The sequence below is a fragment of the Periplaneta americana genome, chromosome 17, assembly GCF_040183065.1.
Source record: "Periplaneta americana isolate PAMFEO1 chromosome 17, P.americana_PAMFEO1_priV1, whole genome shotgun sequence".
NCBI classification, from domain to species: Eukaryota; Metazoa; Arthropoda; class Insecta; order Blattodea; family Blattidae; genus Periplaneta; species Periplaneta americana.
The window spans coordinates 116193206-116220927 of NC_091133.1; the positions used below are offsets into that span (position 1 = coordinate 116193206).

Consider the following 27722-nt stretch of genomic DNA (forward strand, 5'->3'; position numbering starts at 1 on the left):
TCTATCTATCTATCTGTCTGTCTGTCTGTCTGTCTGTCTGTCTGTCTGTCTGTCTGTCTGTCTGCCTGCCTGTCTGCCTGTCTGCCTGTCTGTCTATCTGTCTATCTATCTATCTATCTATCTATCTATCTATCTATCTATCTATCTATCTATCTATCTATCTATCTATCTATCTATCTATCTATCTATCTATCTATCTATCTATCTATCTATCTATTTTATATAGGCCTATTTATTTATTATATATTTCTTCTGGCACAGGTAAGGCCGTAAAGTCTTCTCTTACACTCAACCAGCATAAGGACAACAAAAAATATAAAAATGACAGACGTACATGAACAATGTATAATTAGTAATAGTAATAATAATACACAACAAATTCTACAATTTGGGACATCTGACCGACATCTACGGCTGACCATTAGGATCCAGAATGCAAATCAGATGTTAAATTAAAAATAAAATACAATACGATTTGCGGAGAGAATACAAGACAATGATACATTTAAAAATAAAGTACAATTTGATTTCGGAGAAACATGAGATAAAAGTACAATGAAGAGTAATGAAATGAAGTAAAAAAAATATTACGTAGTGTTATACAAGTGATTGTGTAAAATGGATAATGAATCTCTCAATACCATTAGACAAATTTTGTTAGTGTCCTCATTACAAAATTTAAGAGAAAGGAGAATGGTTTTGGTTAACTTAAATGAAGTTCCCCTAGCGTCAAAAAGAAGTCCTTTCACTTCCCATGCATTAATATTCATTTTGTATCTCTCACTGAAGTGAGGAATACATGGATTGTAAATAGACTTCTTTTCATCGTTAACGTTATTGGCTTGTTGATCGTCCTTCTCAAAACGGACAGTGGGGTCAAGAATGAGGGTTCTTTGATTATTATTATTATTATTATTATTATTATTATTATTATTATTATTATTATTATTATTATTATTATTATTATTATTATTATAGAGCCAGTTTTGCTTCCAATACGTAAGAAAAGTAATGCCAAGAAATGTAACGAGTTGAGGACTATCAGCCTGATATCACTCTCGGCGAAGATTCTTCTGCGAATATTGAATCGACGTTGTTATGGATAAACGACTAGCAACAATATTAATTGTATTGGATTATAGTAAAGCCTTTGACTCTGTTGGCATGGATCTACTACTAACTAAACTTCGAGTGTTAATTTTTTCTGATAGCGTTATCACCTGGATGCACTCCTACCTTTCTGACCGCCAGCAACGTGTTGTCTTTAATAAATAATCATCCATCCACATCCCAGCATCAACACGACAGAAGAATGTCTGTATTGGATTAGAGAATCTCATTGTCTTATGGCAACGGTAGTTTACTTTCAATACAGATATTTTTGTTTGCACTAGGAATACAAAGTCAATAAATATAACCAAGTTCGTTTACCTGAGATAATACACCGTCTCCAAAATGATTATACCTTTTTAAAAATTCATTTCTCGGCCTTATGATACGAGGATGGTTTTCATAACAAAGTGAGTTCATGTCCCTAAGTTTCTTTTGGCACACCATACAAAGACTCAATATGTGCGCCCCTTGTGACGACAGATATCCAGTCGATGCTCCATTAATTTCTTCCAACATTCGAATCAACATAACTCCTGTAACTACAGCAAATGCGTCATTGGTCCGCTTTCTCTGCTCCATCAGATTTCGAGGCAACGGTAGGACAAAAATCTTTGATGAACTCCCAAAAGAAGAAATCCCACGTGTTAAGTCTGGGGACCTCGGGGCCCATCTCATTAACGCTTGATCGTCCTATCCAACGTTGTGGGAGAGATTGGTTCATTGAGGTACCTTCTCACTTCTCCATGATAGTGAGGCGGAGCTCCATCTTGTTGGAAAACGAAAGCGTGTGAGTCCTCTTCAAGTTGCGGCATCATCCAAAGCTGAAGTACCTCAAGATACGAGAGTCCATTTACGGTCTTTTCTACAAATAAAAATATCTATAAATCTGCCTTCTGCTTATGGCACCAAAGACGTTCAACTTTGGATAATCTGTTTCGTGCTCAGTGACTTGATGTCGATGAACATTGCATTGAAATGTGATAACAGACTTTGTTTTTGCACATTCTGCAACACGAATTGCCTTCTATTATTTGGTAGTACCATTTAAAAATAATATTGCGTATCCACGCAGTAGGTAAATCAAATAAAACTTTTATAGGCTAGTAGCAACCAATGTTTGTTACAAGTCTCTCCACACATTGGCCACCTGAAAAAAAAAATGAAATTGCTACATTCTTTTTCGGACACGGTGTATAATATGTGTGTTGGATTTCACAGAAAAGTAATTATTATAATACACTCAGGGACAAAAAAAAAAAAAACCGGACACTTTAATATTTGCTAGTATTTTGCAAAACATTATCTTCTCATACAATATTATGGTAGCTATCTGTTGTTATGGAGACGTGTATACATTGTTGATTGTTTTTTGTTTTATAAACAAGCCATTACAACCAAATATTCCAATTTTGCTTTCGGAGTCTCAGCTATAACAATTTTGTCTCAACCATTTTGTGCTTCATTATCGTTATTATTCGTTATTTCTTTATTTTTACATTTTCTGAGTTTAAGTGGGGTTGTAACATTTGTCTTAAAAGAAGATGCGACCTGAAGATGTGGCTCGAGCTGTAGCCCTTTACGATGATGGACGCAGTGTACGTTACATTGCAAATGTTATGAATATGGCTAGAAGCACAACCCATGATGCCATAAAACGGCATAGAGAGACCCTAGAATATACCAGAAGACCAGGTTCGGGTCGTCCAAGAGCTACAAATCCAAATGAAGACAGGTATATGGTGTTGAGAGTTCTTAGGGAGCGCAACCTGCCAGCTACTAGTGTAGCCCAGCAATTTGTTAACATGCATGGATGCCCAATTTCGGCCAAAACAGTTAGAAGGAGGTTGAAAGCAAGTGGACTGATATCAAGTAGATCTGCAACTGGTCCCAGACTTCTCAGGATGCATCGAGTTGAACGACTGCGTTTTGCAAATGATCACAGGGATTGGAGAAATGGACAGTGGAGCTGTGTTCTGTTCACCGATGAGTCCCGTTTCAATCTGTGCTCACCTGATGGACGTGAAAGAGTTTGGAGAAGGAGGGGAGAACGATTTTCACAGTGTTGCATTTCCGAAAATGTGCCGTATGGAGGTGGTGGAGTGATGGTTTGGGCAGGAGTGTGTACGGATGCTCGTACAGAATTGGTTTTTGTTGAAAATGGAAGACTAACAGCTGATAGGTATATAAATGAATGTTTGGCTGATCATGTTGTGCCATTTGGCCAATTTGTAGGCGATAATTTTGTTTTAATGCATGATAATGCACGGCCGCATATTGCCCATGCGGTCGGAGATTATCTCCAAGAAGTGGGAATCCATGTTCTTCCATGGCCAGCAAGGAGTCCAGATATGAACCCAATTGAACACGTGTGGGACATGCTGGGACGGCGTGTTAAGAATAGACGACCGAGACCAGAATCGTTACAAGAGTTGAGGCTAGCACTTGGCGAAGAATGGGAACTTATTCCTCAAGAAGACATTGCTAACCAAATTGAGAGCATGCTAAGACGTATGGATGCAGTTATTCAAGCCAGAGGGGATAATACCCGTTACTAAAAAGAGTTTTTAATGTTTAAGGCACCATAAAATGAAAAAACAGTTAGACCAAACGATGCCATAGTTATACGCCCTTTGTAATTTTTTGTAAATTTTCTCATCAGAGATTTTTTTTCAAATGTTGTCGTATAAGGTGCTAAATGAAACATTATTTTGTTTAAATGGGTTTTGTTTCATTTTGAAATAATTGGCAACAAAATGCAAGCAAATATAGAAGTGTCCGTTTTTTTTTTGTCCCTGAGTGTATTTTACAGAAAATAATTTACTGTGTTTTATTTGTCATTTAAAAAACAGTAGGTCACCGACGTAGTTTAGGTGTGAAGAATTGATCTTCCGGTCCGAGACTGCGGTCAGACGTTTTTGGTTCAAATCCCTTTAGGTCTCATTATCTGGTTGGATTTTTCCGAGGTTGTGAGACGAATGTCAGATAATCCATGGCGAATCTTCGATCTTCTTGTTTTAGTTGATTATTTAACAACACTGTATCAACTGCTATGTTATTTAGCGTAGATGGGATTGGTGATAGTGAGATATTATTTGGCGAGATGAGGTCGATAATTCGCCAGAGATTACCTGAAATTCGCCTTACGGTTGGGGAAAAGCTCGGAAAAAATCCAACCAGATCAGCTCAAGCGGGAATCGAACCCACGCCCGAGCGCAACTTGAAATCGGAGGCAAGCGTCTCAGCCGACTAAGACTTCCTCAGTCTCATCGTCGTTAGAAAACTTCTCAGTTGATACAGTGAATAATAATCGATTGAAACTAGAGCTATCTTTTGCATTTGTCAACCGACTTCTGTGTCATACTATGACATAGCATATAGCAATTCTTCGATCTTCATCGAATGTGATATTTGTAGCAACAGCAAAGTGGAATGTGTCGAAGTCAGAGCACGCTGCATGTGCAAACCGACATTCTGGTCAATCGAATCTTCCCAAATTATTTAATGAAATTGACTTGTGATAGACCGGTACCACGTGAAAGGCAAGTTGAAAATGCTGTTGCATTATTTTTGGGTCTGTGTGTATATAGCCATTTATCTCTCGCAGAAAATCGGTCACACGGATTAAATTTTTACTGAAACTGCTATTGTTTTGTTGTCTCGCCAATCATCAATCAAGAGTTCGTTTACACATAATGTTGACGGAAAAGAAAGTACTATACTGATAGCGTTATACATAGTTTATTGCACTATGTTGCGTAAACAGACCGTGTTATTTATGGGGAACATTAATATGCACAGCCTAATATTTATCGAGCCACATTGGAGCCTAATTGTGAAAGTCGCATTGTTTTTGTTTAACGTCCAATTTAGAACTATATGATAATTATCTGCTTTTAATATTTCATTCGTTTGAAACCCATTCTTTTCAGTAATGATAGTGGTTATAATTTGTACATAATAATAATAATAATAATAATAATAATAATAATAATAATAATAATAATAATAATAATAATAATAATAATAATAATCTATATAAAGTATGTACTGGTTTAATTCTAAAAAAAATTTCCCTCCATAATGTTTGTATCAGCATGTTCAATATCTAATACTTAGTGCACTATTGCTAATGAAATTTACAGGGAAACTATACAAGTTGTAAAATTTTCAAAAACGATAAGAGAAAATCCTTAGAGAAATTCTGAAGGACTCAATTCAAGTTTTGCAATTTCATTTCCATTTCAAGTAATACGATTTCACCTCCACTTTAATTTTCTTTTGAAATTTATTATATGATAATAAATTTCTAAATTATAGACATCAGCTCAAAGAATTTTGAGTGACCACAAGGGTCCTGAATACAATAAACATGTATAATAATGTGATGTGATACATTAAAGAAAAAAGAAAGTTAATTGTTGAAGGCAAATATAAGTTGATTAATTGAAATAGAGATGATGATGTAATATTTGAAGAGAATCCTTGATAATATTTATAAGAATAGACATTACAGAATCAAAAGGAATGTGAAGTTCCTTAAGATAATTCCATGTGAATTTTGTGATTGAACCTCTACTGGCAAACTGCAAACCAATGACGGACCATTGTTTAAGAGGGACGTTGTACTTTTGAGAAAGATACGGCAGACAAGGTTCATATATGGACTTCTTCTCAATATCAACTTCGGTCGCCTGATTTAGGTTCCTTTCGAAACGGATAGTAGGGTCAAGAACAAGAGCCCGTTTTAAGCGTCCGTTGATAGCAATAATGTCTGCCCGTCTAAAAGAACCGTCTGATGATACACAATGTACTTCCTCATGAATTTCCCAATTTAAAGTTTTTAACGATATCGCCAAAGCATGTCGTACACGATGATGTCTAGCATTGATCAGCAGCTCGCCTTTGTAACATTTTATAGATTAGGGGAGAGTCGGGTAGTATCGGACATCGGGTAATATCGGACAGTGCGTTTCTTTCATCTACCAACATATGGTAGTACCTGAATGACATGGTTACGTTTCTCTATGCGACATCACAAAAACGTAACCATGTCAATCAGGTACTATCATCGTGTGGTAGATGAAAGAAACTCACTGTCCGATATTACCCGATGTCCGATACTACCCGACTCTCCCCTATGTATTTGTTTTCTGGATCCTTGTGGTCACCTTTATTGATGGGCAGATGGTTTTATTTTATAAATCCGATATATATCTATTTTTTGCGAATTAATGCATTTTGTTTCTACAAAAATTTCGAAGCTGGACATATGTAGAATTTCGAAGGCCTTCAAAATTTGCATTGTTATAATGTATTTAAATATGAACAAATGAAAGTAGATATGCAAATTCTATAATAATTTAATTTGAACTTGGCATGAATTTTATTTATTAGATTGTGCGATGTCTCAATCGAAAGCTATATTAGCATCGCGATTGCGGAAAAAATATACCTTTGTTAAAATTTAGATGGTAAATTATTATACCGTTAAGACTGTTCATTTCTTTATATGTTTCACTGGATATACGTTTGAGGTTGTTGCCTTCAATTGGCATAAAATTGTAGATGAAGTTTGTTGTGTGAAAATGTTAATGCTGGAAGAAAAGATTTTGTGATTTTTATTGCGTTGCGAAATGATTCTTTCATAATGAGTGCTCATGGGTCTTCGGGAAACTCTACAAACTTAAACCAAACACAGCACCTGTAATGCACTACCCTAGCTTACACTGTCTTCATTTACAATACCCCATCTTGTTGCGTTGTTTAAAGTACCCCATGCCTTTTATATACTGTAGACGTGCGTCTTTCTTATTTGAAATTTCTATAAGTTCTACCACGATCATAATGCATTTTACAGTATTGAAGCTTAACAAAATGCGCGGAATTTTAATTAACTTAATTATTTTATCTATTATTATTATTATTATTATTATTATTATTATTATTATTATTATTATTATTATTAGCCTATTATTACTATTACTATTATTCAATATAGCCGGCCCGGGTTCGACTCCCGGTGGGGTCAGAAATTTTCTTGCAAAATTTCTACCTCGTGACTAGGAGCGGTGCACAACTTCTAATCACTAAATTGTGCACCAAATCTCTCCGCAGTGCATATGAAGAGAAGACTATGTCACTGTTGATAATGATTCGTCCATCGGATGGGGACGTTAAGCCTGGCGACCCCCTTAGTGTTATTCGACAGGAATAGGCTACGTGCCGGCATTGGGTTTCCCCTTCTCCCTTCCTCACCTTCGTCATCATCCTCACCCATTCCCTACACATAAGTACTTATTTATGGTTTTTAAGGAACCTGGAGGTTCATTGCCGCCCTCACATAAGCCCGCTATTGGTCCCTATCCTGTGCAAGATTAATCCAGTCTCTACCATCATATCCCACCTCCCTCAAATCCATTTTAATATTTATCCTCTCATCTACGTCTCGGCCTCCTCAAAGGTCTTTTTCCCTCCGGCCTCCCAAATTAAATCCAGACTTTGAGATGGGCAGGGCATGTAGCACGTATGAATGAATCCAGAAATGCAGATTATCACAGAAATTAAAAAATGATTCTCAGAAAAAGAATAGTAAGTTTTAATAACAATAGTTCAAGAGCCACAAAAAGTGTCTTAGAGAGCCGCATGCGGCCCGCGGGCCGCGTAATGAGTACCACTAGGCTAGAGGCTAATGAAATGAGATTCCTGAAAAGAACAACAGGATATACTAGATTGGATAAGAAAAGGAATTCATATATACGGGAAAACTACAAATTCCACTCCTTCTGGACCACATGGATGATTACAGAAACAGATGGCAAAATCACGTCCTAGGAATGGGCAGCTCAGGAATTCCACGCCGAGCTTTGAATTACCAGCCCAAGGAAAAGCTGTTGTTATTAAGACCTAACAAGTGACAGCTTGAAAGCGCAACAGACCAGTAAAAGCCTGATACATGTCGGTATGATGAGATGTTTCATAAATCAATTTATGAAGTTATTATGGACGGAAAAAAATTCCAAAGTGAAATTAATGTTGAGCTACAGAATTATTTCTTCTATATTATAGTGAATCTTTAACTTCTCCTGCCAGAACTTGTACTGAAGGGCACCTTATTGTTAAGCGGTTGTATATATACAGGATGAACCTAAGTAATGTCATTAATTTCAGGAGGTTATTATTATTTTTTTTTTTAGATATTTCAAATTAAAAAGTTTAATACAATTGTGCTCGTTTTTGCTTCCTTTTCGAGAAAAAAGTGTTTTATGTGAAACATTTCATAACGTGTTTTGGGAAAGCCATTGACATGGATGAATATATTATAATAGGATGCGAAACTTACTGAATTTCCCATAACACATACTAGAGGCGTTGTTGTAGAAATTGATCTGGCTGCCACCTGTTGGGAGGAGGGCGTTATTACATCTAGCAGCGCACCAAGTAGCGAAAAGAGTAACTAATTACTCCATGCATTTAGCAGCGCACCTGGTGACGAAAACGTTAAACTGTGCACAAAGTATTCCCTCCCACCCTCATCGATATTCAAAACTAACCCAATTTAAAATACAGCATTTACATTTTTATTCCTCACAGCATCTTCTACTGAAAATTCTTACCGGAGCCAACAGGAAGATAAAATATACGATCTATTTTACACTACCCAATTAAAATATAACCAGACAAGGACAAAAAATAAAGCAAAAGGTTAGATAATTGGGATTGTAATCTTCGGGTATTTATTGTACAGCGCAATGGATGAGTCTGCAAGAACTACTTAGATGTTCAATTTATTATATTACTATTACTTTACAATACATTCAACAACATTATTTTTACAACGTCCATAAACATCACTGTTTAACATATACTGCTTATACACACGTAGTATCATTTTATGTTCACTTATTAGCAAGTTTCTATCTTGGGCATCTTGTCTCTTCGAACAATACTCGAACGAATAAATAGAGAACTCTAGATAATGTACCCAACACGTAGTTCTAATGTTCACCACCTACGACGTTGGGCGCTGATCATCTTATTTCAGCCCCCCGCCGCCAGATGGTGCTGACCGCAGTTTCGCATCCTATTATATATTTATCCATGCCATTGATTTCATTCCCAATATGCTCAGTCAGTTTAAGAGAGCAGTGTATTACGATAATACATGATTGAAATAATTTTAGTTTTGTCCTTTAGGTAAATGTGCAGAAATTTGACCACCCGAACAAATGTAACTTTTCGTTCTGAAAGGGAATTTTACAATGTTACATTTGTTCGGATCAAATTTCTGCACTTTTAAAGGACAAATCTAAAATTCTTTCAATCATTAATTAGCATAATACACCGCTCTCTTAAATTGACTGATCATATCGGAAATTAAATCAATGGCTTTCACAGAACACGCTATGAAATGTTTAATATGAAACAATTTTTCTCTCGAAAAGGAAGCAAAAATGAGCAAAAAATGGGTTGATGGAGTTTGAAAGCCATCGAAATCTTACCTTCATGTATGCTCTGGACATAGCTCCAGGAGCTGCCAACTTTTTGCAACGAAACGATTGGGATCTCAGCCAGTAAATCTACTGACATGAACCTGTCGCATTTAAGCACACTTAAATGCCATCGACCTGGGCCGGGATCGAACTTATAATATTCGCCTTATCTTCCAAAGAAAAGACTTCACGCTTCGACATTTTTATACAGTACAAGCGGACGTGATCGACAGCATAGTTTAAGTAAATCAACTGTGGGTAGCAGTATACAGTGTAATCCATTCCACAAAAATGAAATATTTTATTTTCTTGTTCACAATTTCATTCATTTCTGTCATTTAAGGTTAGGGGAGAGACACTTCGGATATAGTGAATCTCGGATATAGTGAACGAAATATGCGAGTCCGCAGAGGTTCATTATATCCGGAGTTGACTGTATATGATTGGAGAATTGAATTAATTTGGAAATTAATACCAGGGTCAAGTATTTTAGAAATCGAATTAACTATTTTTGTCTTTATACTCCCGGCATTTATTAATCACCCCATTTGTGAACGAATAATAATGAATTCATTATGACGTCATATCATTTGTTTCCCCTTAATGTTTTATCATGGCTGGCTGGATTCGAAACTACTTTGTTTTAAACAAATCATAATTTCAGTCATCCAAGGCTTACTGTAGTTAATGACGTCTCTGTATTAACAGAAAGTGCAACAAGATTTCTCGAATGTTAAGGGCATAACGTTTGACGTTAAAAAGCCGAAGTCTGCATTTTGTGCGTGCACGTGCATTCCATCTCACCCTCGCTTGCTGCACTTCTGCTTCAAAGTCAACAGTAGCAAATGGAGAGTCCAGCATCTTATTCCTAGAACCAGCAACCTCACTGCGTTCTTTTAGGTTGTCATGGGAACGGATGTAGTTGACGGCTCTTTGTAAGGAACATACACACTTCCCAAGTGTTTGCTCGTGTGATTACAGTTTCCATTACAAACTGCAGGTAATATGTGTTCTCTGCCATTAAAAAAGCAATACAAGTTTCAATCTATCTATCTGACGACTTTATTACAGCTCTCGCATTCAAACGCCACATTTTCCGACCATCTATTTGTCCTCTATTAGTCTCTTTCTTTGCATACCTTTCTGTTCTTGGATACTCCATTCAACACATGATCTCCTCTTTTTCGCCGTCTAGTGGATACATTTGGCAGGTTTTCAAAATGACAATAAGGGACACACAAGTATGGGGATACTGTCTTTTATCAATCTACAGAAGCATTCTGACCTGGAATGCTTCAAAATGACAATAAAAGGACACACACAGATATCGGGATACAGCCTTTTATCAATTTACAGAAGCATTCGGCACTGGAATGCTTCAAAATGACAATAAAGGACACACAGATATCGGGATACAGCCTTTTATCAATTTACAGAATCATTCGGCCCTGGAATGCTTCAAAATAACAATAAAGGACACACACACAGATATCGGGATACAGCCTTTTATCAATTTAAAGAAGCATTCGGCCCTGGAATGCTTCAAAATGACAATAAGGGACACACAGATATCGGGATACAGCCTTTTATCAATTTACAGAAGCATTTGGCCCTGGAATGCTTCAAAATGACAATAAAGGACACACACACAGATATCGGGATACAGCCTTTTATCAATCTACAGAAGCATTCTGACCTGGAATGCTTCAAAATGACAATAAAAGGACACACACAGATATCGGGATACAGCCTTTTATCAATTTACAGAAGCATTCGGCACTGGAATGCTTCAAAATGACAATAAAGGACACACAGATATCAGGATACAGCCTTTTATCAATTTACAGAAGCATTCGGCCCTGGAATGCTTCAAAATAACAATAAAGGACACACACAGATATCGGGATACAGCCTTTTATCAATTTACAGAAGCATTCGGCCCTGGAATGCTTCAAAATAACAATAAAGGACACACACACAGATATCGGGATACAGCCTTTTATCAATTTAAAGAAGCATTCGGCCCTGGAATGCTTCAAAATGACAATAAGGGACACACAGATATCGGGATACAGCCTTTTATCAATTTACAGAAGCATTTGGCCCTGGAATGCTTCAAAATGACAATAAAGGACACACACAGATATCAGGATACAGCCTTTTATCAATTTACAGAAGCATTCGGCCCTGGAATGCTTCAAAATGACAATAAGGGACACACACAGGCATCGGGATACTGCCTTTTATCAATCTACAGAAGCATTCTGATCTGGAATGCTTCAAAATGACAACAAGGGACACACACAGGCATCGGGATACTGTCTTTTATCAATCTACAGAAGCATTCTGACCTGGAATGCTTCAAAATGACAATAAGGGACACACACAGGCATCGGGATACTGTCTTTTATCAATCTACGGAAGCATTCTGACCTGGAATGCTTCAAAATGACAATAAGGGACACACACAGGCATCGGGATACTATCTTTTATCAATCTACAGAAGCATTCTGACCTGGAATGCTTCAAAATGACAATAAGGGACACACACAGGCATCGGGATACTGTCTTTTATCAATCTACGGAAGCATTCTGACCTGGAATGCTTCAAAATGACAATAAGGGACACACACAGGCATCGGGATACTATCTTTTATCAATCTACAGAAGAATTCGGCCCTGGAATGCTTCAAAATGACAATAAGGGACACACAGGTACCGGGATACTGCCTTTTATCAATCTAAGAAGCATTCGGTCCTTGAACGGTTAATATACAGAGTGGCCCAAATAAAATGTTACGGGCTAGTTTGTTTTAAATGGCTCAATAAAACTAAATGCTAATTTTTTCAAATTCCGTTAGAGGAGGAGGGCTTTCAGACTGCTTCATGGACAGCATTCCATTGGCTCCCCGCATGAGGTACAGGAGACAGCTCTGATATAAATGACTGATGAAATATAAATTATATTTTGAATGGAATGTTGGATATTCTGATTCTCCCCAACAAATCGGGCCTTATCTTGGATATTTTTTTACATCAGCATTATAAACAGTCTTTATCTTTATTTTCATTTATGTCGTATTATTAAACCTAGAAAAAGTATTTTTATTGCATACACTTCAATTTTAGCCTATATTTAAACAGCTTTACAGCATAGTTGAATGCATGTTTTCAACGTTTTAGTGCATAAAATTTCGTGGTCTAGTAATGAGCGTATTATTCAATTTTGTGCTGTTCAAGTATCTCTACAGTGATGTCTCTACTATTAGCACAACTGAAAGTTGCAACCCATGAAATTATATGAACTAAAATTAAGTCGATAGTTCAGTCTTTTCGCCCACGACCTACCTACGTCCCTAACACCGTGTCAAAAGCGTCAAATAAACATTTTAGACAAAATGCAAATCTTTGTCACTGATTTGAGATTTCGAGATATTCAACAGAATCTTATTATTATTTTTTATTCTGTAATATTTTACATGAGGCGTCAGTTTAATTATATTATATATAGACAGTATCATCCATACACGTGAATTTGTCACTTAAAATATGAAATTCAGGTCTAGCGGGAGAACTGCGACATTGGCTACACTGCACATGATTTCCGGGAATTTGTTGACGCAAGAGGAATTTGTGCGAATAAGGAGGTACATTTCTCAGATACAATTGTGTCAGAAGCCGTGCGGACGATATCACGTTGAAAAAAACCGCACTCACAAACTTCTGCAAAGACTAAACTACATATCCTATGCACATTGTGCGCATTCCATTTCATTCATTTCTCAGATACAGTCAAGAGGAGTCTATTCTACTCCTCTTGGATACAGTCTACCAGACAGATGCAGGGTTGCCAATGTGGTGATTTTGTCACCAGATGTGGTGTTTTGAAGAAATCGTCTGCTGTCATTTGAAATTTTGCAAGATGTTAAAAAGAACAGTGTTTTTCGCCAATCACTGGTGACAGATATGCTCTTTTAATCTTCTTTAATTACCTAAAATCACACTGATATGTATATGGAAACCAACGCCCATCCTTATCTTAACTTACAACTACAAACATATTAATTAATTCAACAATATGATAAAACATAAAAAAATAATTACTCAGCGTTTTATAAACCGTGATTTTAGAGTCTCATTTTATAATGTCATGTTAAAGAAATGTTGTTGTTGTTTTCTAATGCCAGGCGTTTGACAACAAAGTCATTTGACCTCTTGCACTCCAATATTTTTCAAAGATATTATCATGGCCAGCCACTGAAGCACCGATTTTGAGGTGTTCCGAATCCATTTCTTGGTTTGAGTTGCACAATGGGCAGTTAGGGGACTGATATATCAATTCTATGCAGGTGTTTGGCCAAACAGTCATGTCAATCTACAGTTACTTACTTACTTACTTACTGTACTTACAAATAATGGCTTTTAGATAACCCGGAGGTTCATTAATGCATTCACATAAGCCATTGGTCCCTAACCTGAGCAAGATTAATCCAGTCCCTAGCATCATATCCCTCCTCCCTCAAATCCATTTTAATATTATCCTCCCATCTATGTTTCAGCCTCCCCAAAGATCTTTTTCTGTCAGGTCTTTACTCTATTAGTCATTATCATTCTATTTACATGTTCCAACCATCTTAGTCTCAAAAATTTAATAGATACCAGTATTACTAAATCAAATTCTTAAACAATAAATTCTGTAGCTTCATGGTTGTATCTGTACAAAGGTTACCGGATTCTTCTCACAATTTTCAGGTACAGATATCAACCTATAAAAAACTATTTGTAACATTTCTGTTAGTTTGTCATTCACTAATATTGTTTTACACATGAAGAGTTCGCGGGAAAAACGATGAATGTCATATTTCTATTAAGGATTAGAAATGATCTAATTGAGTCTATAACTGTAAGATGTAGTACTGTTTCTATAGAAAATAAAGGAAAGGATTACTGTATTCGTGGTGATAATTCTCCTTTTTACTATTTTTCATAAGAACAACATTAAATTTCGTAGTGATGCATTGAATTAGATAATGACATCAACCTTAACAAAACTGTGACATTCATCATTTTTCCCTCGAACTCTTCACATATTAAAGGAATAAAATAATCTATTTACACACTAAAAATATTAATTATTGTACTTAAACTTCTAGAATTTTCAGAAGAGTGGATGTTTTAAGCAGATCTTTTCAGGATCTCAAAGCAAATTCCTTACAAGTCATGTTGGTTAAGATAGCAAGCATGGATTGAATAATTTTTTCACTCATTTTCAATTTTTGGAATGTTCACATCATGTTCAGTGAAGAAAAAACTCCCTCCATTGAATCATTACCTCCATAAAGACAGAGGTACCGTAGTTCAACTTCTGGAGTTGTGCACAGGGAATCATTTTTAGATAATAGTTTTAAAAATCGACTCCATTTTGAGCAAAGCGTAGTATTTTCTTCATTCAACGTTGTTACTTTCTTTGAAGTCACATATTTCCTCAAGTAAGAAATGTCATCAAATGAATTACCTCCATCCAGGTCAAGTCCATCTGCGTCTGAGGAAAAATAATGGACTTTCTCTTCAAATTCATCTCTTTGTGGAGGAGATCTCAACAATATACAACACATTCCATAGATATCTTATCTTGTGAATGAATGCCCCAAGCACTGAGGTCTTTAACAGCATTTTCATAAAATAATTATAATAATTAACACTAAAAATCCGGAGAATAATTAAATCATTCACTGATTAAAGTTCTCGTTAACACTTTGTAAAAACATAAAATTTACTCTGTCACACGTTAAAAGTGTTAAAATTGTTTAAAAACGTATTTACCTTCGACAGACGGCCCGTTTCGACGCTATTTGTCGTCGTCTTCAGTGTCTCTTGAACCACTGCTGATTTTGGCTCTGCGATGTGCAGTTGTCGATGGTAGGGGTGGGGGTGTGTTGTTCCTATGGTGGGGGTTGGCTGTCTGTATGCTATGACGTATTATGATGTCAAACAATGTGTGCGTATTGAACTGTAGTTGCGTATTAAGTATGTAATGTGGGTGTGCTATTGTATTCTTATATATTTCGAATATAGAATACAATAGCACACCCACATTACATACTTAATACGCAACTACAGTTCAATACGCACACATTGTTTGACATCATAATACGTCATAGCATACAGACAGCCAACCCCCACCATAGGAACAACACACCCCCACCCCTACCATCGACAACTGCACATCGCAGAGCCAAAATCAGCAGTGGTTCAAGAGACACTGAAGACGACGACAAATAGCGTCGAAACGGGCCGTCTGTCGAAGGTAAATACCTTTTTAAACAATTTTAACACTTTTAACGTGTGACAGAGTAAATTTTATAAATTTTATGTAATTATTAAATCTGGAGACATACTGTGGACAAGAGCAAAATTTGCGGACTGTTCTTGGGAAACAGGGACAGCTGGTAACCTTAATCTTTACCTCAGTTGTACTTTTAATAAAGTCTAGACGTTTATTGTGTGTTGCTTTACAGAAAGTTTATGAAGTTATGCAGTTTGAGAGTAACTGTAGTCTGTTTATGCTGTCAGTATTTAAAATAGTTTAACTTTTTGTGTGCATTAATACTGGTAATTAAAAATATATGAATAAAACTCAATACTGTATACACAGAAATTGCGGAATGATTGAACAAAAGATGATTAGTGTGAAATGTAACTTACGAAAGTTCAGGAAATGGCTGAAGAGCTTTTGTAAATACTGCAAAGTTGATTTTGTTGCAGCCATAGAAGTGCAGAAAAACCCTTTAGTTCAGGGCGTCAGTAAGTATTACAACTTACGTCAGTACCTCTAGAGACAGCTCACTGCTATGAAGTAACAGTCAGCGCGTCTGGCTGTGAAACGAGCGGGCCTGGGTTCGAATCCTGGTTAGGACAAGTTACCTAGTTGGGGTTTTTCTGGGGTTTTCTCTCAACCAATTAAAGCAGAATTGCTGGGTAACTTCGGCGTTGGACCTCGAACTCATTTCGCTATCATTAATTCACATATCATCATCATCATCATCATCACCACCATCATCATCATCATCATCATCATCATCATCCATACCATAGCCCAGGTTCAGTTCGCATTGCAGTGTGCTGTTCTTGTACAAGAGCACAGCTGTTCGGCTACTCAGTCATTCACAGAGTAGGAGTGGTAAGCTCCAAAAATTAGTGCAATTGAGTCAAACTAGCTAGTAGTTATGCATTGAAATGGCCATCTCTCGCATAACACAACAATGGCATGAATTGCAGGCCCTCTTCAATAGCTCGTTCAAAAGCACTCATTTGGGAAGATGGTGGTCTGGCCAATGCTTACTACAAAATTACCGAAAATTTAATATGATCGCTATAAGAGATGTTTTTAGGAACAGTTATAGTTATGGTGATCCACTATAATGTGTAGGTACATAAGCTGTTTTAACATAAATTTGGTCCAAGGTAAAATAACAATCTTTACTCCATTTGTATTGTATCAGTATTTTTGGACTAGAAAAAAATATGTATTTTTTACGAAAACACTCGTCTTTTATTCACTTATATAAGACTAAAACATTCTATTTTTGGAGCGACATCAGAATACCGCGTAAGTACAGATGTCATTATTGGTTTATTGAATTATTTATTTTTGGTCCAGGGAAAATACCTTTTTTATGTAGGCCTACTTATTTATGAACTCTTGTGTCATCAAAAAAAAGTTTTAATTATTTTTAATTTGCACATTTTTGTACATAAGAACTTACGCGGTATTCTGAAGTATAGAGCGATTATTTTAAGTTTGGTGAATTTCTGGTGACTTTCTTGTTGAGATTTAGAGACAACTCTTCAGAAAAATTGGCAACTCTGCCAGTGAAGCTTTTGTATGGGTCGAGTTGCTCGTGTGTTTGTGTGCGGAGAAACCGGTGAGGCGGTAATGTTTTACGTGCGCCTAGATCTCATATTTAGCCTACTGAGTTCGAATCTCGTACGTGAGATTGTGTTTATGTATTAGTAGACTGATTCATATCTTATATTGCTCAGGTGTGATGTCGGGAATCCCGGAATCCACAGCTCCTTGGACTTTATCAACCCATCGTCCGAGAAAACCATGAACTGGTAAGTTTACAACCGGCCGTCAGTTTGAAATAAAGGTAATTTCTATGATAATAAATAGGGTCACAAAGGTACACTATACATTGAGATGCAGGTAATAAGGACGATTTTTTAAACACCCGGAAAATAAATAGGCCTAATTATTGTTAAGATTAAAAAAATGTGAATCAGTCGTATTTTTGTAAGTAGTTTTTATATCTTTCGGTGTTGTTTAAAATGTCTTAGGATTTGCCAGCATAAAGTATTTTCCAGAAAAGTTGCACCAAAGGAGGCTATAGTGATTATTTAACACGTAAAATAAAGGGGTGGAACACTTCAAAATGAACGAGAAACTCACATTCACTTAGTGTACGGTATGCAAGGCATACCAAAAGCCTAAACAAACCTAGCCTAACCGTCACAGATTCGTGTATGCTAGGAATACTAAAAGCCTAAACTAACCTAACCTAATCTGTTACAAATTCGAATATGGAAGGCATAAGAAAAGTCTAAACTAACCAAATGTAACTAACTTGTCACAGATTCGCGAACCGAAGAACGTAGAAAAAATGCAAGTTGAAAGTTTCAGTGACGTTTGCTATAGAATAAGCCTACTTTTTTTGCTTCAATTGGTTGTGTCACATACATATAGTCAGGAGGGAATGTTAAAAGAACACTAACTGTATCATGCCAGATCAAAACCCTGCCCATCCACTTTCCCGTCCGGCCGTAGGCGTTGCCTTATCGGCTGAGGCAGTTCCCGCCACAGCTCTGGTCAGAAGATAATTGGATGACCCAATAACTTAGCAGTTTTATACGCTTTGGCTAAGTGATTATTTGTTGTACTTTGAGGTTTGTCCTATTTTGATAGGCCTAATCTTAGTGGTAATTGACGTATTTGCTAGCTAAACTTTTATCTTTAATATTTTCCAATTTCGGGCTTGTCAAATGTGTAATGTTGTTCATTGGGTAAGTAATTTGTTCTGTTTTTAGGTTTGCCCGTATTGTGGCTCACCACCCATATGTAATCCTCGTGGCGGTTGCGGTGTTTGCTGGTACCTGTCTAATCATCCCGCTCACTACCAAGAAGCCACCTGACTTCTCAGACCCCCAGCTTGTAAGTATAGTTGTTGAATGTCAGGGAGAAAGTCTTAAGATACCAAAGAAGCCAAAACTGGATCCTTGACACATTCTTCACGTGGACAAAAAATTTAATTTGTAACTTCATGACATTCTTTTGTTTCTCCATCGATCATGACTCAATATTTTTGTGGTTTTATTATCTCACAAAAGCAGAATGACTACTTGTTGCAAGACAATCTTATACAGGGTGGAAGTGAAATAGCCTTGCAGATTTTCAGAGCGAATAGCTCATGTTGTATGTAATAAAAAAACTATAATATCATACTTACTTACTTACTTACTGGCTTTTAAGGAATCCAGAGGTTCATTGCCGCCCTCACATAAGCCCGCCATTGGTCCCTATCCTCAGCAAGATTAATCCAGTCTCTACCATCATATCCCACCTCCCTCAAATCCATTTTAATATTATCTTCCCATCTACGTCTCGGCCTCCCCAAAGGTCTTTTCCCCTCTGGCCTCCCAACTAACACTCTATACGCATTTCTGGATTCACCCATACGTCCATACGTGCTACATGTCCTGCCCATCTCAAACTTCTGGATTTTATGTTCCTAATTATGTCAGGTGAAGAATACAATGCGTGCAGCTCTGCGTTGTGTAACTTTCTCCATTCTCCTGTAACTTCATCCCTCTTAGCCCCAAATATTTTCCTAAGAACTTTATTCTCAAACATCCTTAATCTCTGTTCCTCTCTCAAAGTGAGAGTCCAAGTTTCACAACCATATAGAACAACCAGTAATATAACTGTTTTATAAATTCTAATTTTCAGATTTTTTGACAGAAGACTAGATGACAAAAGCTTCTCAACCGAACAATAACAGGCATTTCCCATATTTATTCTGCGTTTAATTTCCTCCCGAGTGTCATTTATATTTGTTACTGTTGCTCCAAGATATTTGAATTTTTCCACCTCTTCGAAAGATAAATCTCCAATTTTTATAGTTCTATTTCGTACAATATTCTGGTCACGAGACATAATCATATAGGCTACTTAGTCTTTTCGGGATTTACTTCCAACCCTATCGCTTTACTTGCTTCAACTAGAATTTCCGCGTTTTCCCTAATCGTTTATGGATTTTCCCCTAGCATATTCACGTCATCCGCATAGACAAGAAGCTGATGTAACCCATTCAACTCGAAACCCTGTCTATTATCCTGGACTTTCCTAATGGCATATTCTAGAGCGAAGTTAAAAAGTAAAGGTGATAGTGCATCTCCCTGTTATTGCCGGAGAATCAGTCCCATTCCGAGGCTTACTGTTAGGTTTCGTAACAAGCCGTTTTTTACGGTGATGGGTTGTTAGCCCTTCGCCCAACCCCCAAGCTGGAGGACCACTCCTTATCGGCTGTCCACGACTGCTTATTCAATATATTCGCAGCTACCCTCCATATGTGGAGGCCGTCTCCTCTATCCGCAACCTGAGGACGTGCCATGCCGTGGTGATAGGGACCCATAATACATGTACTATAATATGATATTGGTGGAAAGTCCATAGTTTCTTTTTTTTTTTTCAGAAAAAATGTTTTTCCCAAATGTTTAAGAGCATCTTATTCAGTAAATATTGTAAACAGGATCGTAATTTTTGTCCACACCGATAGGAAATCTAATAGAGAATAATTTATCCCTCTGGCATATTTCAATAGCGTGCACAGTTTTCGTGGAAATTTAATTTAAAAAATCTCTCATTTCAAGCCAATGCACGATGCGAGTGAGTGGCAATTTCTAGGCATAGAAAGACACACCGAGTTCGTTGACTTCTTACATCTGAAACAAGAGTAGAGTGTATTAGTGGCGAATTGCTAGACTGCTGAAACTTCAAACTTAATTTTCTAATTAACCGTGCATTTAATCACAAAGCGTAATATAGTTTTTCTATTCATTTAAGTGTACCCTATTGTGCCTTTCAATCTGCAAGGTTATTTCACTTCCACCCTGTATAAAGAGAAGGTGTGTACAACGTATTCCCAGCGATGCAGAAGCCATTGGATCCCGTTGACACTGCCTAATCTGCTGTTGATGATGCAAATAGAGCGGTCGGTTGCCTGTAAAATGTCTTCAGCTGTCGTGTCGTGTGACCTCTAGGACATTGAATTTTTAACCAGCTTCTCTGTTCCTCCTTCGAAAACATTGTGACTGTATTCTGCGACCACTTGCTCACAACTGCTCGTCTTATTGTTGTCACTGTGAACGGATATGGAGGGAGGAGGGTGAGTTCATTAGCTCTGAGGGAGGGGAGGCATGTAAGCAACCTGTGGTATAAAAATATTACCTGGCTCCTTTGCACGGCATTGCTGTAGCATAGTTGCCACTACTAAAAAATCAACCCATGTATAATTTGAGTTATTATGTGATGTAGCATCCTGGTCTAAGATATCACGCTAGGATCCACATTACGGAATGCAGAAGGAATTTTCTCATCAAATTTTGGCCAGTGTATGGAACTGGTGCCCATCCAGCATCGTGATGAATCTGGAGAGATACGATATGCAGTGAACGAATCTCGTAAACAGCTAAATGACTAGAGGGTCATTGTGCTAACCACACGATACTTCTGTTCTAGTTGAATGATCGTTCACCTCTACTGAGGCATGTGAGCGTGAGGCCAGCAGCTAGTTGGTCGACCTTGGCCCTACATGGGCTGTCACACCACGACGGACATAGGGTCTAATGTTGTTGATTTTATATTTGTTCTTTTGATTGTTCCCATCCACTTATTGTATTTCTCAAGAAGATTGTTTGCAATTTCATATTCTTCTCTACTTTTATTCAAACCTTGACCCAACACTTACCTATTTCTGTAATTCGACGTTTTGTTTTATTGTATTGTATTTATTTACATTCAATGGTATTTGTACATTGCTTTACAGCTAGAATATGGAACATGTCAAGTGAAAAAAAAAACTTAATAGTACTATAAAGTCTTAAGTCACAATCTAGTTGAAATATATACAGAAGAGTTTTACAATTTAGTCTTCTAGTACAACACAAAGTTTTAGTATCGATACTTAATACAACACAGAAATATTCATGAAGCGTTGTCGAATGTCATGAATTCACCTACAGAATAGAAGGTGTGAGAAATTAGGTACCTCTTTAATTTTGCCCTAAATAATCTTATGTTTTGAGTTTGATTTTTTTATATCTATAGGAGAGCTATTAAAAATTTTTACTGCCATATAATGCACTCATTTTTGTTAGAACGATAGACTTGCCGATAGAGTATAAAAGTAATTTTTTTATGCATATTTATGCTATGAACTGTTGAATTAGTTACAAAATTTTTATGATTACATATGAGAAAGATTATTAATGAAAAAATATACTGACAAACCGTGGGCATTATTTGTAGTTTTTTTTTTTCAAATGGTCCTACACGATTCCCTAGATTTGGCACCCACTATTATTCTAAGTACTCTTTTTTTTTGTAGTAGGAATATACTGTTACTGTCTGTGGAATTTCCCCAGAATATTATTCCAAAATTCATTACCGAGTGGAAGTATGCAAAGTATATTGTTTTTAAGGTATTGATATTTACTTAGCCTAATAGCAAAGCATGCTGAATTTATTTTGGGGGTAATTTCTTTAATATGATTTTTCCACTTTAACACATTATTGATTTGTAACCCAAGAAATTTGGTTGTTGTTTCTATTAGAGACCTGTTACTAATTATTGGGTTTGATATTTGCGAGGTTGAATTTTGACAGGATTTAAATTGGATTATGTTAGTTTTGTTACAATTTAATACTAATGTATTGGCTGAGAACCAATCACTTATTTTGAGGAGAATTGACTCTGTTGAAGATTGGAATGTGTTGAAGTTATTGGCTGTAATTTCTATACTTGCGTCATCTGCAAATAATATGGGATGACCTATATCATTTATTAGGGGTGCAAGATCATTTATGAACACTAGAAAAAGTAGGGAACCTAATATTGATCCTTCAGGAATTTCATTATTAATAGTTCCCCATGTTCTCTGTTTTATAATTAAAGCAGCTGATAAGTGTATTGTCGCTTGCAGTTCATCTGAAATGGAAAGTCGCTTTGACCATGAGGAAAATGTACTGTGCTCCAACCACGAGAAAATCTCTGCCGGATGAGACGAAAGGGAGTAATGCTGTGAATGAATGTTGATGTCATAAGATGTCATAAGGTCACACACGTGGGTACTCATATCTCTATTGGCTCGCTGTCACAGCACAAACAATAACATTGATACACACATGTTTATACAGAGTGATTTGTATAGAACTGACACATTTCTTTTATTAATTGTTTGAAAACGAATTGTGCTAGCGACAACTTATTATACCTAAAATGTAGAGGAATTTTGGGAGATTATTTACCTCTATAGCAAATGTTGAAAATGTCCTCCATCCTGCATAAGGCACAACTCAACACGTCATTCCATGTTACTGGCCACTCGTTGGAGGACTCTGTTGTTAGCTTGAATCTCCTGTGTGATGTTGTGCTTCAGATCGTCCAATGTCTGGGGACGTGTGGCGTAAACTCTGTCTTTTAAGTAACCCCATAGAAAGAAGTCCGGCATTGTCAAATCCGGAGATCTCGGTGGCCACAGGTTCCTGGAAATTATTCGGTCGTCTCATAACCGGATAAATGGAACCATGCTTCATCTGTGAACCATGTGATGGACAATATGGCAGGATTTTGCACAATGAACGTCTGAAACCAACGATAATAATTCAATCTTTTATCCTTATCTGGTTCCTGTAGCTGATGAACAACCGTAATCCTATGGCTTTAGGCTCTCTGACACATTGAGTAGGTGTACCATGTCTCCTGAGACAAACGTCTTAAATGATTTTTTGGGTGACTGCTCCAGTCATACTCTTACGTCAACAACAACCGTGGGAAGCCTAGATGAACGATGCTTGCCCATTTCACTCACCAGAGATCCAGTTGTTTCCAATTTGTTTATCAGTCCCAGTATTGTGTTTCTTTTGGGAGGATTGCGAACACCAAATTCTCTCTGGTATGCCCTTTGAGTAGCTGTGGCCACCGAGATCTCCGGATTTGACAATGCCGGACTTCTTTCTATGAGGTTACTTAAAAGACAGGGTTTGCGCCACACGTCCCCAGACATTGGACGATCTGAAGCACAACATCACACAGGAGATTCAAGCTAACAACAGAGTCCTCCAACGAGTGGCCGTAACATGGAACGACGTGTTGAGTTGTGCCTTATGCAGGATGGAGGACATTTTCAACATGTGCTATAGAGGTAAATAATCTCCCAAAATTCCTATACATTTTAGGTATAATAAGTTGTCGCTAGCACAATTCATTTTGAAACAATTAATGAAAGAAATGTGTCAGTTCTATATAAATCACTCTGTACTACCCTAGTTATAAAATTAGATCACTGTTAATCTCCTGGCCTTTTAATCTCTCCATACAGGAAATAACAAATGCAGGAGAGCGCATGGTTTTTAAACAGACGTTATAACGATAATATTATATATCTACTTGGCTCCAATACATGTCGCAATAGTAAGCACATTCCTTTCACGGTTGATCTCCTGGTTGGAGAACAGTATAGATTTATACCAAGATTTTTCAATATTGAAAGTACATAGCTGATATTTAGTGCTTACTGACGATGTTGTTTGAGTAATAGAAAGCTTGCAGTACCAACAGGTTACAAAATCCCTTCCAATTGGATGTTTCTAAATATGATTGCTTCTTTTCCCCAGGGTTTCGAGGCAAGAGGTACTGTGTTGGCGCAGAGACTGACTGCCTGGAAAAACTTGCTGGATGCAACAGGTCCTTCTGGTCCACTCGTCATTGATCCCAGACAGATCCCCACTCACATTGAAATACCTCGATATAATGTGTCGCAGAATGCTATTTCAAAGGTGGGTCTTGATTTGTATTTTGATATACAGTATAAAACCTGAAAGATGTGATTTATATAATATGACTTCAAAATGTATGTTCACTGGCTGTTGCAGGCCTATGAGACAAAGGAGAAAGGTACGGTTCTTGCCCACAAGATGACAACTTGGGAGAATCAATTGCCGAAAGTAATGCAGCCTGTTGGGAGTGAAGTGAACAGCATTCCTGGCTTTACGAGAAGTACTCCCAGCTGGATGTTCTCCAACACTTCAGAGGTCAGGACTGCAACTGACAGATTTATCATTCTAATAATCTCTCTGTGGTGGATTATGAGCTCACAGGGGGTCATATCGAACATATTTTATGATTTAGCCTATGATGTGGGACTTGTCGGACACTCTGTATTTTGTGTTATGTGAAAATATTATGAAATGAAAACAGTTATGTGTATGTAATAATGTTAGAAAACCGTTCTTTTTATTTTGTTCATTTCTTGAAGTTAGTTTTCTTTGAGAACCTCTTCTTTTTATATAAATAATTACTTTTTTATGTAATATAATATATTTCCATTTGATTCTTACAATTCATCTATATACTAATAATAAATCTGTAGCCGAAATTTTTCTGGTAATTTTCGATTTTCCAAAAATAATTGGTCCTAACATATATAATTAACCAACCTGAAACCGAAAATAGCTTTTTTGAAAATTTTGTTTGTATGTCTGTCTGTCTGGTTGTTTGTTACCTTTTCACGCGATAATGGCTGAACCGATTTATATGAAAATTGGAATATAAATTAAGTTCGCTGTAACTTACATTTTAGGCTATATGACATTCAAAATACGTTATTTAAAAGGGGGGTTATAAGGGGGCCTGAATTAAATAAATCGAAATATCTCGGTTATTATTGATTTTTGTAAAATATGTTACATAACAAAAGTTTATTTAAAAATGATTTCCGATAAGTTTTATCCTTTGAAAAATTTTGATAGGACTGATATTTAATGAGATAAATGAGTTTTAAAATTAAAATACAATGCCATCTAAGGCGGTGTAATGAAATGAAAACAAATGACTATGTCTATAAGGGGCCTTGGACAACAACAATCGAAAGCTATGAATCATAGTCTACAGAGAATGTTTCTGTGTTTGTATGAAGTAATATCGAAAGCTAAATTAACCGATTTATATAATCAATTATTATTTCACCATTGGAAAGTGTAGTTTCTCTAGATGGACATAATGCTATAATGTTATTACAGTAACTTCTGAGTGCTCTCTGGACCAAAATGATCGCATTTTAATTATTTCAATACAATTTAAATTAAGTAACATACGGTATTAAACAATTTATCCTTCTATCAAACACGAATGTTCCCTGGATCAAACGTCCTATTTTAATTATGTAATTACTTTATATTTATTTCTAACAGGTGCAGTGGAACGCACGGGTACAGCTAGTTACATAATAAATTTGATCCTTTTTTTTTTGTGTGTGTGTTTCATTCCAAAGTGCAACATGTTCGGTATTTATTTTATAGGACGTCTTTATTTTTGTGATTTTTTAAAATTCGACTATCTTCTTTATTTGAAAAGAAATTATAGATATTTATGTTAAATTGAGTTCTTTCCCTTGTTCACAGGTATTACAGGATGTTAAAAACAACTCTGATTCGGATGGTGATGCACTGAAAGAATTGGAAGGATTTGAGAAGTCTGGAATGGACATTGTGGACCATCATCATGATCATCAGCACCTCTCAAGTGACGGATTTTTCTGTGCATCCCCAAGTAAGAAAAATTGTGGAGTATGGTGTGTTACTCTTTTATTTACAAACTACATGTTTGAAATGGAAATCTGAGGTAATGTGGAAATATTGAGTATTTCCACTGATTATTTTAAGTGAAGTAGCAGCCTAGTAGCAGGGGTAGAAAGAAATGGCTAGTTTTTTAGAAGAAGATACGCCATTGCAAAATTATGGGTGAACTTACTGTCAACTCAAAAAATAAACTTTGAAATTGTGAAAAATGCTTACCTACATTATTGAAAGTGTTCATCATTTTCTGCGAAGTAGGCATTGTAGCATCTGAACACATTTTGATTCACATGTTTCAGTCCTCATTCTGAAATGTTGACTATTTCTTCTCATATGTTGTTTTGTGACATCTTCGATTTGATTTCTTGTATGATCTGATACCGTAGTTTGAATTTGGACACTATTTTATGAACTACTCTCTTATTAGGTGAATCGACCCCAGGAAATCGTTCGTGAAATTCTCTACAACACCGAGCAGATGATTCGTTTTTTTAAAGAGTTGGTTGGTTGCTAACACTTGGCGTATTGGAGTTATTCCATTTGCCTTCTTGCTTCCCAGTATCGTAAAGACAGATCTGTGGCTGTTAAATTTTTACAGTTCTTGACATGCGTCATATCCATTATAGTTTTTCTTCTTTACAAAGTAAACAGTTAGAAGTAGAAAAAATATTTATTTTATATAGATGGGCAGCCAAATAATCATGTCCTGTGTACAATAGAAAAAGTGTACAGCCTTCATTTGTGGACATTCTGGAATTAAATTTCTTATTGTGTAATAAAATATTCCATTACTTATTTACACTCTCATGTACAGAGCAGAGCCAAGATGTCCACTCACTACTGGTGGTCACATGGTTTCCGTATGCTATACAGGTTGCCCGTCTCCTGCCAAACGGTGACCGTAATTTGCGGCAAAATAAAACTCATACTACTGAAATAAAAGGCTAACCTTATTGTAAAAGTTCCTGGAAATGATGACCTTCGGCATTCAAGCATGCTTGACATCACTTCATCACATTTCTGGACAGTTTCTGTAGTTCATTTTCACTTATGTGATGCACTACATGTTTTTGTACGGTTTTAACTTCAATTTAGTGCGTGTTGAACTGAGGTTTTTGACACCCCTTCTCCCTGGGCTAATCTGTGCAAAGATTTCTGAGGGCTTCGTTCTAATCGAAAACCTATTTCATCTACTGTTTCCTCAGTTA

The 27722-nt window shown here is 36.6% G+C and overlaps 1 protein-coding gene across 3 annotated transcripts in view; it reads left to right on the forward strand.

Moving 5' to 3' along the window:
• Positions 1 to 27722, forward strand: part of disp (RND transporter family member dispatched) — a 77754-nt gene that overhangs the window by 24585 nt on the left and 25447 nt on the right. The window contains exons 1-6 of one of the 3 annotated variants that reach the window (XM_069816402.1): positions 17487 to 17535; positions 17646 to 17720; positions 18690 to 18813; positions 24556 to 24717; positions 24814 to 24972; positions 26341 to 26488. In XM_069816402.1, the coding sequence (XP_069672503.1) occupies positions 17713 to 17720; positions 18690 to 18813; positions 24556 to 24717; positions 24814 to 24972; positions 26341 to 26488 (601 nt within the window). In that variant the 5' untranslated portion in view covers positions 17487 to 17535; positions 17646 to 17712. Of the gene's footprint in view, positions 1 to 17486; positions 17536 to 17645; positions 17721 to 18689; positions 18814 to 24555; positions 24718 to 24813; positions 24973 to 26340; positions 26489 to 27722 lie in introns of those variants that run through there. The other 2 variants (XM_069816403.1, XM_069816405.1) reach the window with 2 other exon arrangements.